The sequence below is a fragment of the Phyllostomus hastatus genome, unplaced genomic scaffold (assembly GCF_019186645.2).
Source record: "Phyllostomus hastatus isolate PE091 unplaced genomic scaffold, TTU_PhHast_1.1 phas_contig_17, whole genome shotgun sequence".
NCBI lineage: Eukaryota > Metazoa > Chordata > Mammalia > Chiroptera > Phyllostomidae > Phyllostomus > Phyllostomus hastatus.
Window position 1 is genome coordinate 10,881,196 of NW_025333664.1, and position 14,812 is coordinate 10,896,007.

A 14,812-nucleotide genomic window follows, 5' to 3' on the forward strand; every position below is an offset into this window, starting at 1 on the left:
TGTCGGGAGGATCTAGGGTGGGATGGGATTAGGCCAGTGCTGACACACAGGGGTTTCTCAGTTGAAATTGCGTGTATGTAATCAGCATGAAAGGGAAATCTGGGCAAAGAAAGGAACAAGAATGTTAAATAAAAAAAAAAAACACCCCGCCAAGAAATAGGCCTGTTTATGGACTCAGAACAATGTTGGGTGAGAATAAAGCAACTCTTCTTCTCATAAAGAATAGTCCTTCTTCCTTGCTTTTTCCTTCTGGCATATCAAGTTTTCGGTTTTTCTTCAGGTCTGTCCCTGTTAATAAATGAACGGACGCAGAGATGACTGCTGTTGTCACGGGCAGGCTCAGCGGGCCTTTGCCCTCTCGAAGGACCCCGAGCTGTGCTTAGTGCCAGCAACCCTCCTGATCCCCACATCTCTCCACAGAATACAGTGGGCGAATACAGTGCTGACCTCCGAGGGTATGCCAGTCAATTCTAAAGTGGTGTCCCCACTCCTGAGCGGAAGGCTGTGGCTGCACCATTAACTACGGACACTGAAGCGAGAGACTTGCCTTTCCCTGCCGCCCTGACTCTCACCGCTGCCCCTTTTTTAACTGCGCCAGCGGGAAGGTGTTGGACAGGGTGGCAGAGACCCGAGGCCCCGATGGTGGCAGGGAAGTGCTGGCTGGGTCTCAATCCACACGTCCTTGTGTGAGTGAACTTGGAAAATCATTAGCCTCTCTGGGTTTCAGTCCTCACAGTCTCAGAAGAGTTGTGTTGGACCAAAGGACCCGAGACATTGAAATTCTTGCCTATGACTGATTGTCCCCAACTCAGGTATAATTTCTGGCCCCATTGCTCAATTTCCCCTGGCCTTTCACTTGATTTTTCCTGAAAAACCCCTGGTCCCTGCTATTTGGTGTCATTGGAGGTGGGGCGAGGAGCTGAGAGACTTACTTTTTAGGAATACAAAATTTTTCACAATCATATTTATTTTTGAAGTTGTTTCTGTTGCCTGAACAGCCAGAGAAGATGAAGAGCTCGCACATAAACGTGAAGGTGTTGTAGTAGTACCTGGTCAGGGTCAGCTTACAGGTGCCGTACAAAGGAGGGTAGTTGCAGATGTCTGTGCATGAGAAATGCCACAGTCAGGCTTTCTTCCCCCTGCCAAGCTGGCATTCTTTCCCTTGTGCAGCCAGACGACCAGCACTCATCAGCCCGTGGGAAGCTGCCTGACGCTTCACCAGTGGAAGAGTTCCCTGAGCATAAGCTTCACTGTCTAGGTGAGGCTGGGGTAGCGATTCTAGACTATCGCTGGGCTCAGTGACCCAGATCCAGTTGGAGGACTACACGTAGCTCTGCTACCTTAGTTACAGAAGCAAGAAAGGCCCAAGTCTTCCTCTGTCCATCACAGCATCCTTTCTTCATGTTAAATATATCCCTTTTCCCGCCCTGGCCAGGTGGCTCAGGTGGCAGAAGTGTCATCCTGTGCACCAGAAGGTTGCACGTTTGATTTCCCATAGGGCATATACCTCAGTTTTGGGTTTGGTCCTCGGTCAGGGCACGTTCAGGAGGCAACCTATCGATTTCTCTCTCACATGGATGTCTCTCTCTCTCTCTCTCTCTCTCACTCATCAATACACATCCTCAGATGAGGATGTAAACCTTTCCTAAGTCTGGGCACGCTTTTCCATGCCACTGGAAGTGAATCTCATCCGCTTGCCCTCCCAAGGACACAGGTTAGAGCCCCTGCTTTCACTCCCACAGAATCCAGGTGCACACACAAGCTTAAAGGGACTTTGACCCTCTACGCCTACTCCTGAAGGACAGGATTACAATGCCTAGCCTGGCTAAGGAGCTGTCTTTCTGCCACCAAAGCCCATGTCCTCTCCCATCCAGCCCCCCATTTTTGGCTACCCGGCTGGACTCACCTGGCCTGACTGAGACCATGAAGGACAGGTGGTTAGGTCAGGAGCAATGATGACCATATCGGAGACAAAAAAAGAATTCATGTCAGTCTTCTTGATGTCCAGCTACTGGCCTTATCCTTAACTGGGCATGTGCCTCATTCATGCTAAATCTTTCATGCATGTCCATTACAATTTGAATCGAGCAAATGAATTTAAATAAGTAGCATGTATGTCCTCAGCATGCTAATGAGGGGTGTGATACAATGGTCCTCTATCTATGTGTTAAACAGAATTGAAATCCATCTAATACACACACACACACACACACGCACACACCAGTAAAGAAATTTTCTGGACATTCCTGACATCAATGTAATTTCTATAACCCCATCCCTCTTCCACCGAAATCTCTTGGGAAAGACTTAAGTCAGTTCCACTTTCTGTGTTTCTGCTTTTCCAATCCGTAATAGACGGAACCCAGTGTAAATCCTGGAATCAGACGCTCTAGAACCATGCGGGTTGAGATAAAAGCAGAACTTGACTCCTTCTCATTGGCAGCAACATTGCCTAGGCTGCCCAGACCACCTCGGCCTGCGCACTGTCCTCCTGGGTTGCCCTTCTAGGAAGGCCTTACCTCCAAGATGTCCGCTTTCGCACAAATTCTGTCTGAGCTTATCAGGGAAGAAGAAACGTGCAAGTGTGTGGCGGGGCATGGAAAGGATGAGGAGCAACATGAAAGAGTGGATCAATTCCGGCTTCATGGTGTTGCAGATGGCAGCTGGGACAGCCCTAGGCTGAGCTGAAATTATATCTCGGGGGCCGAGCTCTTTCTCCTGGAAGGAGTTGAACACATGTCTCTGATTTCATTTCCCCAGGGCCCAAGCGCGAGCAGAGAGCCTTCCAGACTCAACCGAGGGAGCAGGACACGCCGTGCTTGGGCACCCAGCCATGCAGCTTGCAAGGTCACAATTTGTCAGAGCTCCGCTGCTGAACCTCAGCCTCCCTCCCTCTCTTCCAGATCTAGGGATCGTGATCATTCATGACGGCTCAGGATATCAACACGTCTCCGATAAACAGTTGTAAATAACTTATTAGCAGTGCTTTACTAGACAGGGTGGGGCAAAAGTAGGTTTACAGTCATTTGTATGGAAACGAATGCAATAATTAATAAACGATACAAACTTACTCTATGTTTTATGTACTCGCAATTGTAAACCGACTTTTGTCCCACCCTGTGTAAATGTAAAAATCTGAAAGGAAGTTAACACAGTCCTGAACCTCAGAAACTGGAACAACACCAGCAAAATAAATATAAAGAAAGTAGACAGAAGAGGTGGATGAACTTAGTAATGGAAATGAATGAATTAGAGAAACACTGACCTTGCTAAAGAGAATAAAAGTTTGTATTGTAAAAATACCATTGAGATAGACAACATTTTGGCAGGAATAGATAACATTTTGGCAGAAAAGTAGAGAGGAAATAAACACCTCCCCAAACAGAAACAGACTCCTAGATACAGAGCGCAAACTGAGGGTTGCCCAAGGGGAGTGTGGCTGGGGGGCTGGGGGACACAGGTGAGGGGTGAAGCAGTACAGACTGGGGGTCACAGAGCAGTCACGGGGACGTCAAGGGCAGCACAGGGGGTGTGGTCGATACTGTCGTAATAACTATGTCTGGCGTCAGATGGGTCCTAGGCTTGTTGGGGGGGGTTACTTCATAAATGATATAAATGTCTAGCCACTATGCTGTACACCTGAAACTAATATCTTTAATGAAATAGTATTAAATGTCAACTCTAACGGACAAATACAAAAAGAAATACACATCTTCTATAATAGGAATGTGAAAAGGATAGAACTCAAACACAGAGGAGAGGGAAAATTTACTAGAAATTTACGAGAGCTTCTATCTTAGTTTAAAAATAACCAAGTCATAATTGAAATCATCCTGTGCAGACGGATCTGGGGCTTGCGTTTAATCCTTAACATTGTATTGGTGAACTTTTAAAATAGCTCCACGGATTGTATCAGTGTATCATGACTTTATTGAACTTTTTTTCATATTAAAAGTCAGTTAGGTTGTTTTTTGATAGACAATTACAAATAATGCTGTAGCGACTATTGTTGGGCATGGATTTTTATGTACAATTATTTCTATGGTGTACATTTTTAGAGGCGGCCTTCTGGGCAGAAGTATCATTATAAAATTTAGCAGATATTACCCAATTCATCGCCACCTCGCCACCGCTGGTTGTTTTTTGTTTTTTAATCTAATGAGTGGAAAATGGCAGGGCATCATTTTAAATTACATTTTCCTGACTACCAGTGGGGGGTCAGAACATTTTAGCATGGTTATTGACATTTTGAATTTGTGAATTACCTGTTCTTCAATGTTGGTTATTTTTATCTTAAGATATCATTTTTCCCTTAATGATTTATAAGATACTTTATAAATTATGAGTCTTTATAGTAACATTTGCTGCAAAATGTTTTCTTCTGGGGTATTATTTGCCCTCACATACTGTTGTGGTTTCTTTGAGTACTTTTACTATTTATATGATTATATACATGTATTTATATAATTAAATATGTCATTCATAAACACATGAACAAATTCAGGGCTTTCTGAGTTAACTGTCTTTCTTTTTCTTTTCTTTTTTTAAAAAGATTTTATTTATTTATTTTTAGAGAGGAAAGGGAGGGAGATAGAGAGAGAGAGAAACATCAATGTGCGGTTGCTGGGGGCCATGGCCTGCAACCCAGGCATGTACCCTGGCTGGGAATCGAACCTGTGACACTTTGGTTGGCAGCCCGCGCTCAGTCCACTGAGCTACCCCAGCCAGGGCTTAACTGTCTTTCTTAGAAAGCACCCCATCACTCCAAATTAGCAAAGTGGTTTTCTTACATTTTATTCTATAAGTTCGCCATTTATCATTTTCTAAGTTTTTACATTTACAACTTTCATATATTTAAAATGTATTTTTGTGTATAATGTGGGGTAGGGATCTAATCTGACTATCATATCAAATGAATAGCAAATTATATAATCATTTATTGAAGAATATATCAACATTTCCTTTGATTGGAAATGCTAACTTCGTCATGTTCTTAGTTACACTTGGACCTGTTTCTGGATTTTCTGTTTGGTTTATCCGAGAATGTCTCTGTTCAGATGTTTGTCCCTCATTGCTGGGCCGGGTGGAAAGGCGCACCTCACTCCCATGGTTCCAGCGGAGTTCACGTTCTTGTTTTACCTGCTGACCAGCCCAGCTCCCAACAAGAAGGATTAGCAGAAGTGAGCATAACTGAATGGGAGAGGACCAAGGCTATGAAGGGTTGACTAAATATCTCCCAGGATGCTGGGCACTTTGATGCTCTGCACGAAGTGTCTCTGTCGTCGTATATAAATACGGCGGAGAATGCCCTGCACCCCGTGTCTCTGGGGGAGAGCAAGTACTATTTCAGCAGAGAGCACAGAGCATAAAGCTTTAGATGAAAGAGATGTGAGGTGGAAAACCTTGAGGGTCATTAACTTTCCTTTATTTATTTATTTTTTTGCTATTGCCTTTTCTGCTCCATCTGGTAGAAAACTAATGACGGAAGGTTCTTGAGAAATGCTCGAGGCACCCGCGTGCCCAGTGGCAGAGCATGAATAAAACAAGCAGTTGGCACGGGGCCAGGCAATGTCATTGCACCTGCAGCTCACTCCTAGTTGTGCCTCTCTTTCCACTTGTGTGGTCACAGGCTCCTTAATCCGCTCTTATGGCCTCAGTGGAAATTCTCTTGGAAAGGCAGAAAAAGAAAGGTTATGTTTTCGTCTGAAATGAGTGAATCCGACCATAGGGTAGCTACACCTAAGGCTTCACTGAAGGGACTCGGTGCCCCAGAGCATGCACTATTCGTCATCCTAATCGGCCAGCTTGCACGGAAGTTAGCAAACATGACACGGAAGTTCGAAAGCCTGAAAGATGGAAAGGTTAAAACCTACCCAGGAGTCCCACCGTGAGCTCGTGTTTCTTCTGTCTAGAATGTTCATTCGGGTTACCCGATGTATAAAGACACTAGTTAAACAGAGCTTTTGGCCAAAGATGAGAGACATGGAATATATCCACGGGGGTGGGGGGGGGGATGTTATTAAAACAGCTACAGCCTTATATGGTGCAGCACAAATATCTTCCCTCTTGTTCCTTGCTTGTGTAGTTGGAAAATTAAACAAAATTCCCTCTTTCCAATTTTACCTGCTGTTTCATGTAAGATAGGTTGGTTGGTGTAGAAACTGCCTATTTCATGCACTGGTTGCAGAATTTACCAGCGGGATTCAGTCAGTGCTAACAGAGAAGGGGCTGCATCTGTGAGACCCTAGCCCTGTAGCTAGCTGAGGGAGTAAGTGGGACTTTTAATTGAATCTTTTTGGCTCACGGGTAAATGCTTTGGGCTAGGTTAATCAATAGCCTCTAAAAGGTTTAAAAATGGCAAACAAGTTAAAGAGTCAAGGGGTGAAATGTAGTGAATATTTTTGGGTTTGTGGGCTCAGCATGGTTTCCTCCCTCTGGTAACAGCATCTCCCTCCCCAACTTTTTCTGCAGAGCTCTCCCTCCACGTCCTGAACGCCCCGGTGAGGGCTCCCTCTCTCGGCTCTACGTGTGGGAGCTCGTCCGGAGTCCTGAGCGGGGGACTGGGGCGGGGTGTATGTGAGTGAGCGTCAGGGGGTCCGGGCCGCCACTGTTCAGGGTTCTTGATTGCTATCGGGCAACTCTTAATTTTAACTTCAGATTGGTGCCAGAATATTTTCTTGTTGCTAAGGAAATAAATTATTGTTTTGTATTTGGACATTGTAACTGAAAAAGAATTGCACAGGTCCACCTTGTCTGCATAGACCATCCCAATTCTGTTACATAATATAACTCCACATTGCCATGTGATTCATAATGTAAACTTTGTGTGGCAACGAATCTAAGTAACCTCAACATGGATATGGGTGGAACATTAGTTTTGAAAAAGGTTCAACTTATATTTTAAAACCTCTGACATTTACATTTTTTGCGTATTTGTCATTAGGATTCTGTTCCCCATTGATAAGGTGATTACCACACAATTGCTTCATTTCCCTGTTGGGCTAGCTCATGCTTCACGAGAGGGAGCCGCACGAGTCAGGATTCCTTGTTCGAAGTCCTTCCCAATGCAGCTGCATGAAGGGCTTGAACCCTGATTTAACAGTCAGCGGGTAGGGGCTCAGTGTCTGTGAATGGCTGGAGTGCATTCTCAGCCACGTGGAAAAAGGTCAGGGCCAGAGACTGGAGTACAAGGAAACGGAGGGTTCCAGTTTCGTGTTTCCCAGTGAGGACAAGGCCCAGGGGCGACAGGGTTGGCTAGGAGAGGCCTTAGGCTGTGACAGCCGAATAGGTATGTTCCAGAGTGTGGGATGCTGTGTAGTCGTCCTTTGAGTGTTCAGAAGAAAGCCTGCCTGCTAAGACTATTATTTAAATGTCGGGCCCCTGAAGTTCCTGCAGGGTCAAGTGCAAGTGTGGGAGCGACGGTTCTGGACTGAAGGTTTCCAGGGAGACGAGATGAAACGTTCCGCTCCAGCGTGTGGGGTCGAAGACACTGGGTGAAAATGTTATGGGGTGGAAAACAGTGGGGATCATTAATTTCCTGCTTGGGCGAGAGCCTAGGAAAGAAAGATGCTCGAGAAAAACTTGGAGTGCCTAGGGAACCCTTTAACAGTCCATCCGAACGAGGAAGAGATCTACATTAGACCCGGTGGGAGAAGGCCCCAGAGGCACAAGTGAATTTTACCAGCAGGCAAACGATACTCTCAGCCCGTGAAATACAGGGTCTGGCACAAATTACACCCTTTTTTTTTTCCCATTTCAAAATCTTTTATGACAAAACCATAAGCCTGTAATTCTGTAACATACCCATATCACACTCAAGCACACCCTGCGACATTTTAGGTGACACGTTCAAATAGAAACTGTACATTATTTCTCCCATGTCATCACCCTGCCAACCACCCTCCAGCAGGCGTCCCTTCTGCCGGACCCTGTACACTGTTGCGTTGTGTTGCGGTACGTCTGAATCCACACTGGCGGGGCTTCTTCACAGATTCCCGAAGACCAAGTGACTACAGGTGAAACAATCATCTGGTTTGCACAGTCCTCCTGCGACGTGTGTTAGGACCAGTCGGCAATGAACCGCGTCAACGTTTGCAGCTTCGTGGCCCCGAGGGGCGGCGCTGGGGAGCGGACGTTTTCCCAGTGGGCGGAGCCTGAGGGAATCCCTGTCCTTGTCTCTCTCCGCCTGTGCGGCAGGGGTGGTGGAGTGAGTAGGATTGGAAAATTGGTGAGAACCGGTTTCAGAGAAGGGAAATGAGAATGGAACTCTTATTTTTTTTTAATTAATTTATTTATTTTTAGAGAGGGAAGGGAGGGGGGGGAGAGAGAGAGAGAGAGAAACATCAATGTGCAGTTGTTGGGGGTTATGGCCTGCAACCCAGGCATGTGCCCTGCCTGGGAATTGAACCTGTGACACTTTGGTTCGCAGCCCTGACTCAATCCACTGAGCTACGCCAGCCAGAGCTTGGAACTCTTATTATAACACGTAATTGTCGAATGGCAGTGATCATTTGTTGAATAAATGGACCCCTAACATGAGACTGTTGGTGTTCCACGTAGCTGCTCAATATGAGATCCTCGATATGGCAGATACTCCTAAAAATCAAATGAACCGGATATGGCGCTTTGCAAATGTCATCATCTTCCTGCTCAAGTAGCCCATCATTTGGTGAGCAGCCTCAGGCTGATCATAACCACAGCCTTAGACGTGGAAGCTGCCCATAACTTTAACGACAGATTTCCAACCTCTCAGGGTTCTGTTTGCTTTGATATCAATTCATTACCATTCCATAGTAGGACCCCACTGTAGATCATTTGGGACATTTGTTATATGTGTAGTGTTATAATGAACTTAGGCTTTTTAAAAATTGTGATAAAATGCCTATAACATAAAATTTACCATTTTAACCACTTTCAATTGTACAGTTCAGGGAATTAAGTACATTTACCTTGTTGTGCAAACATCACCACTATCCAACTCCAGCACTGTTTCATCATTCCATTACACTTGCTTTTTTCGTCCATTCTATCTTTGTCAATACCAACTTCAATAGACTTACTAAATGCCCAATAAGTCATCTTAGTAAATAGTATTATATTGTTCCTAACCATTTGGGGAGTTTACTTCCCAGCACAAAAAGAAGGAAACTGTGTATTCACTTACCTTGTTTTCCCATCTGTAGAGGCATCTTGTTTTGCTCAAGGTCCCTTCTGTACTTCTGTTACATGGTGCAGCCAGGGCCACCCCCCCACCAAAGAGGGATTTGTAATGGGGTCCAGAACTCAGGGAGTCCAGGAAATATTAAAAATGTGGGATGTCCTCACCCCCCACCAGTCTGAACTGGGGGATGGGACACATGGAGCAGGGCCACTGAGAGTTGTTTTGCAAAGTAACAGTTTTTCAAATAACCTCAGGATGGTCATTTAACGTATTTATAACTTTTAACTGGTTTCATGAATAAGTTAAATAGCTGTGGCCATGCTTTGAGCCAGGGAGATGAGCGTTACTTCCACCTAGGAGGTAACCGGGAAACAACTCCCCCTGGTTACAGCGCCTGTGTGAGAGCTTGGAGATGATTCGCTCTATCCCACGGGGCCACGCCTGCCCAGATTTACTATGGCAGCCTAGAAAAGCTGTAAAAATATGGGAATGCTGGCAAGTGTAGCCAATTGTGGGAGGAGTCAGAAATGGGGCTGCAGAAGAAGACTGGGGCTGGGATTTAAACCCCAGTGTGACAGCCATGCAAGGGGACCATGTGGCTTTGGCAAGAAAGGGAGAACCACACGGCTATGGGTGCTCTCTTTGCCACGCAGCTTCGGAAACTGGAAAGCAGGATGTAGCAGCGATGCAGAGCAGCCGCTTAGCAGTTTGGAAGAATGCAGGAGAGACGTTGCAGGAAGGAAAGGGGTGAAAGGACTCTTGCTGGTGGGCCGTGAGAAGGTGCCACGTGGGTTTGGATTGAGAACTGGAGATCCCAGCGACACAGCTGATGGTGCCGGGAACCCCAGGAGGCCTGCCAACCAAGCATGGAGTACTGGGAAGAACCAGGGGCTGCCTGAGCCACAGACTTCTATTTCTTTTCCTGAGATATGTTACCCTGGACTGGGCAAAGATGGGAAGGAAGGACTGTGTGTGTTTGTGGGTGTTTTAAGGGACTCTGGGATTTTCATGAAGACATTGTCATTGCTCTTAAGTCTGTATAACTTTTGAATAAATAATTCGTTTCCTTTTCACCAGTCTCTGACATGGAGAGCTGTAATTTCCTGGCGGCGGGCAAGGCAGACCTAGTACAGGGGCACTCTGGGAGAAGGGGGGTCCATCGGGTAGTAGTATTTTGTCCCCTACCCTGGGTCCGTTCAGTAACTCTTCCACCCTACCTTATGGAATTTATCTTAGCCTCTTCTACCCTTCTCTTTTCCTTCAGGGTTTCCACAGGGTTTTGCAGCTGGCACTCTACCTGCCTGCATTCTTCTTCCCCTTCCTCACCAGCCCTCAACAGCCCCCACTAGATTCTGTCTCCATTGTCATTTCTTCTGTGAACCTTCCTATGGCTTCCCTGACCAGGTCGCACCCTCTTTTCTATATTCTCACACCATGATGTGCCTGCCGTTGTTAACACTTATGAAAGTTGTACTTTCATTTACCTGTATACTGTTGGATTGATTGCATCTGACTAATTAGACCGTTGCTTTAAAATCTTTGTCTAGCAGATCTGCCATCAGATCTTTGTCAGAGATAATTTCTGTTGATGTATTATCTTTATTTTATTTACTTTTGTGTTCCTTTGTATGCCTTGTGATTTTTTTTTTGGATGAATGCTGGACATTTAAACCTAATAACGGTGGCAAGCCTGGAAATCAAATTCTCTCCCTTCCCTGGTGGGTGCTGTTTTATTTCATTATTATTTTTGTGAGTCTCTTTGCATAACAGCCTGAAATGTCAACTTAAGGTCTCACATCTTTTCTGAGCCTTTTTCTGGAGATGCATGGTCATTTTGTAACTTTCCTCGTATAGGCAGTTTTCGAATGTCCCAGTCTTTAACATCTAGCTCCCAGAAGGAGAAAAAGAGAAAAATGAAGAGTGGGGAAAAACGAGCACTGGCCCTTTAAATTCCTGGAAGTTACTTTAGCCTGAGGAGGAGGGTCTTGCTACTGCAAGGGACAGTGCTCCTTTGTGTGCACTCACTGATCAGAAAGAAGCAGCAACCAGGGATTGGAGCCCAGGATCCTTTTTGCCCACCCTGGATGCCACAGCCTGTGTTAAAACCGCGCCAGGAACACGTGCACAGGTGTTCGTTCGCCATGCGGCCGGGGGCGGGAAACGTGTGGCTGCCACTGTGCTCAGAGCCGAACTGACCAAATGAACTGCAGTCGCTGTGCAGTCTCCCCCTGGAAGCTGCAGGCCTCCGGCGGAGTCCAGAGCTGTAAGACAGCTGTGTCAGATGGATTCTGCCAGTGTCATTGCCGTCTACACAGGGGACAGATTTCTGGGGCTGCCTACTCTGCCACCTCCCCCTACCCTAATTCTTATATTTTAAAAAAACGTTTAATTCTTTTCTGATGTTTTCTGAGGGCTTCTCAACTTCCCCTTCTACCACCACTAATTCATACTTTGGTTGTATCCTTTAGATTTACCTCAGTTATTGTGTGATTTAGGTAACCTGTTATATTTTCCAAACCCTGCGGTTTTTTTGGTTCTCCTATGTTAATATAGGCTCCCGTTTTTACATACCCAAATCTACTCTAATCTAGTTGAGAATATTATGCCTATTCATTTATCTTTTTAATAAATTCTGGGCTACTTCGTATCATCGGTTATTTAGCATGCTGTTTCTCTTTGTTTACATGCTTATGGTAAGTTTTGCTTGCGATCATGTGCCCGTGGATACATGAGCGGTGTTTCCTGTGATGGTGTGGCGGGGGCGTGGGGGTGGGAGGGGGCGACGCAGAGAAGGCCCAGAGCCCGAACCTCTTCACTTGTGCTTCACTTGGCTGATTCAAAGAGGGTGTCGGCAGCAAAGGAAATCATCAACAAAATAAAAGGACAACCCCCGGAATGGGAGGACATATTCACAGATACACCTGAGAAAGGGTTAGTATCTAAAATTTATAAAGTACTTACAAAACTCAACACCCAAAAAGACAAACAACCCAATTAAAAAATGGGCCGAGGCCCTGAATAGGCACTTCTCCAAGGAGGACACACAGGTGGCCAATAGACATATGAAAAGATGCTCGATATTGCTAATCATCAGGAAGATGCAAATTGAAACCACAGTGAGATACCAGGTCACACCTGTCATCAATAATGGCTGTCATCAATAAATCAACCAACAACAAGTGCTGGCAGGGATGTGGAGAAAGGGGAGCTCTGCGTTGTTGGTGGGAACACAAACTGGTGCCGCCATGGTGGACAGCAGCATGGGGACACCTCAAAACATTAACAATGGATCTGCCTTTTGACCCAGTGATCCCACTTCCGGAAATATATCCAAAGGAACCCAAAACACTCATTCGAAAGAACATAAGCACCCCTACATTCATTGCAGTGTTATTTACAGTTGCCAAGATATGGGAGCAGCCCAAGTGTCCATCAGTAGAGTAGTGGATAAAACAAGTATGGGATATTTGCACAATGGAATACTACTCGGCCATGATAAAGAAGATGTTACCCTTTCTGACAGTATGGAGTACATCCTGCTAAGTGAAATAAGCCAGTCAGAGAAAGAAAAAGACCATATGATTTCACTCATGTGGAATCTAATGAACAAACTGAAGTAACAAGGAAATGGGCACAGACTCAAAGATGGAGAGCTTGTGGAATGAAGAGTTTAGGGGGTGGCAGGACTGAGCAAAAAGAAAAAGGAACTCATGGACACGGACAACAGTGTGGTGATTGCTGGGGGGAGGGAGATAAAAGGGGACTAAACGGTAATGGAAAAAATACAATAAAGATTACATTAGAAAAATAAAGTGTGGCCCTGGCTGGCAAAGCTCAGTGGATTGAGCCCGGGCTGCGAACCAAAGTGTCGCAGGTTCGATTCCCAGTCAGGGCACACGCTTGGGTTGCAGGCCACAGCCCCCAGCAACCACACATTGATGTTTCTCTCTCTCTCTTTCTCCCTCCCTTCCCTCTCTAAAAATAAATAAATAAAATCTTTCAAAAAAAATAAAGTGTGTATCAGGAACTTCCAGTCTTAGACTCCACACTGATATGATATGAGCTTATTTACACCCATTTGCTGCTTCCTAAACAACCCTATTCCCCTTTCTTTCGCCCCTACACAGAGAACATGTCTGTATTTCCGGCTTGGGTGTGTTTTCCATGGAAATTTGTTCTCTTAGGCTCAGCCGTCTATCCCTCAGTGTGTGTAGGAAGAAGAAAAACCACGAACAGTCTGGCCAGTCCAGCTGTGCCTGTGTTTGCATACTTCTTACCCTCGCTGGGCTCTGGAACCACAGTTCTGCTCTCTCGGTCACCCTGGTGGAGTCTTGTGTCTGCCACTGCTTTGACGATGGAAGAGTAGACAGCGACACAGACAGGCTTTCGTGGTGGGGAGAATACTGCCACTTGAAAGCTCTCAACACAACTCATCCTCCCAACTTGCGTGCCCGGTCCTCTGTCTTGGGCATCAATTTCCTCTCCCCCACAATGTGTAGCAGCCCTCTTTCCTCAGAGGATTCCTTTTATTTTTTTTCCCTTTTTTGTTTTTTACTTTGGGTCTTCTGGGTGTTGGCTGGAAGAGGGAGCAAACTGGCTACCTGGGAATGTGTTATTTTGTTCCTGGAAGACTGCCCACTTCTGGGACACCAGTTTCAAGACTCACAACAGGGAAATCTCAGAACTTCCATGGATGTAGATCCGTCAGATTAGCCTAGTCCTTATTATTTCAGGGCAGGCAACATGTTTCTTGCAGCTGATTGGATTGGGGAGTGATTTGTAATTCTAGAGTCTTCACCAGAGTTGAAATGTGCCAGAATGAGGGCTTCCCTTGTTCCTAGTGACCTCTGTCTGGATGAGGGTCTGACCTTGAAGTACTCAGATTTTTTGCAGAAAATTGTATTCATTTAGGAGATTGTTTTTCTTATCCTTTTTTAAATCCTCGTTTGAGACTATGTTATTGGTTTGGGGGGTGGGAGGAAGGGAGAGAGAGAGAGGGACAGAAACATCAATGGGTGGCCTCTTGCACATGCCCCACCTTGGACCAAACCCACAACCCAGGCATGTGCCCCGACCAGGAATCAAACCCGTGACCTTCTGGTTTATGGGACAATGATCCAACCAATTGAGCCTCACCAGCCTGAGCTGTTTTTCTTAAGACTGAACAGAGACCAGGCTTGTGTGTCTAGTTCTAGGACTCACTGGTCTACAACGCCTCTGGTGATGCACAGTTGACAGATTGGGTTTTGTCAATGAGACGGGCAGAGAAGGGATACAGGGCAGGGGTGCGTGAAAAAATTCAGAGATAAAATGGTCAAGTAGACGATCCTATAGCTGGGAAGATCATGCTGAACGCTGTGGCATTCTATTCAGAAGATTGGCAACCAGTGTTTGGATGACCATTGTTTTGGAGCTAACACGGATGTCAGACTAAAGCTGAGGGTCCTTTTCCCAGAAGCACTGAGAATAGCCAAGTCAAAGTTCAGCGACTGCGGTACTAAAAACTATCCACATATAACTACTCATACATTGGGATCGAGTCAAGGGTCTAGTTCAACGAACTGGGGCTCCTGGTGTGGTAGAAGCGAATCGGGAAACGTCACAGAGAAAAATTTGTTTTGAGTGCAGGGATGTTTCATGGGAGTGTGAGGT

The 14,812-nt window shown here is 45.7% G+C and overlaps 1 protein-coding gene across 1 annotated transcript; it reads right to left on the reverse strand.

Moving 5' to 3' along the window:
• Window positions 1-239: 239 nt before the first annotated feature.
• SPINT3 (serine peptidase inhibitor, Kunitz type 3) lies at window positions 240-2,646 on the reverse strand. The gene is made up of 4 exons (XM_045833157.1): window positions 2,520-2,646; window positions 1,907-1,915; window positions 933-1,101; window positions 240-288 (listed from the first exon to the last, which is right to left on the reverse strand). The coding sequence occupies exons 1-4, from the start codon at window positions 2,644-2,646 to the stop codon at window positions 258-260; spliced, it is 336 nt and encodes a 111-aa protein (XP_045689113.1). The 3' UTR covers window positions 240-257.
• Between the last annotated feature and the right edge of the window lie 12,166 nt (window positions 2,647-14,812).

Coding starts and splice junctions, on each gene's coding strand:
- SPINT3 (XM_045833157.1), bottom strand. CDS start 2,646: ATGAAGCCGGAATTGATCCACTCTTTCATGTTGCTCCTCATCCTTTCC. Junction 289..932: donor AAATTTTGTATTCCTAAAAA/GTAAGTCTCTCA, acceptor ATTTATTAACAG/GGACAGACCTGAAGAAAAAC.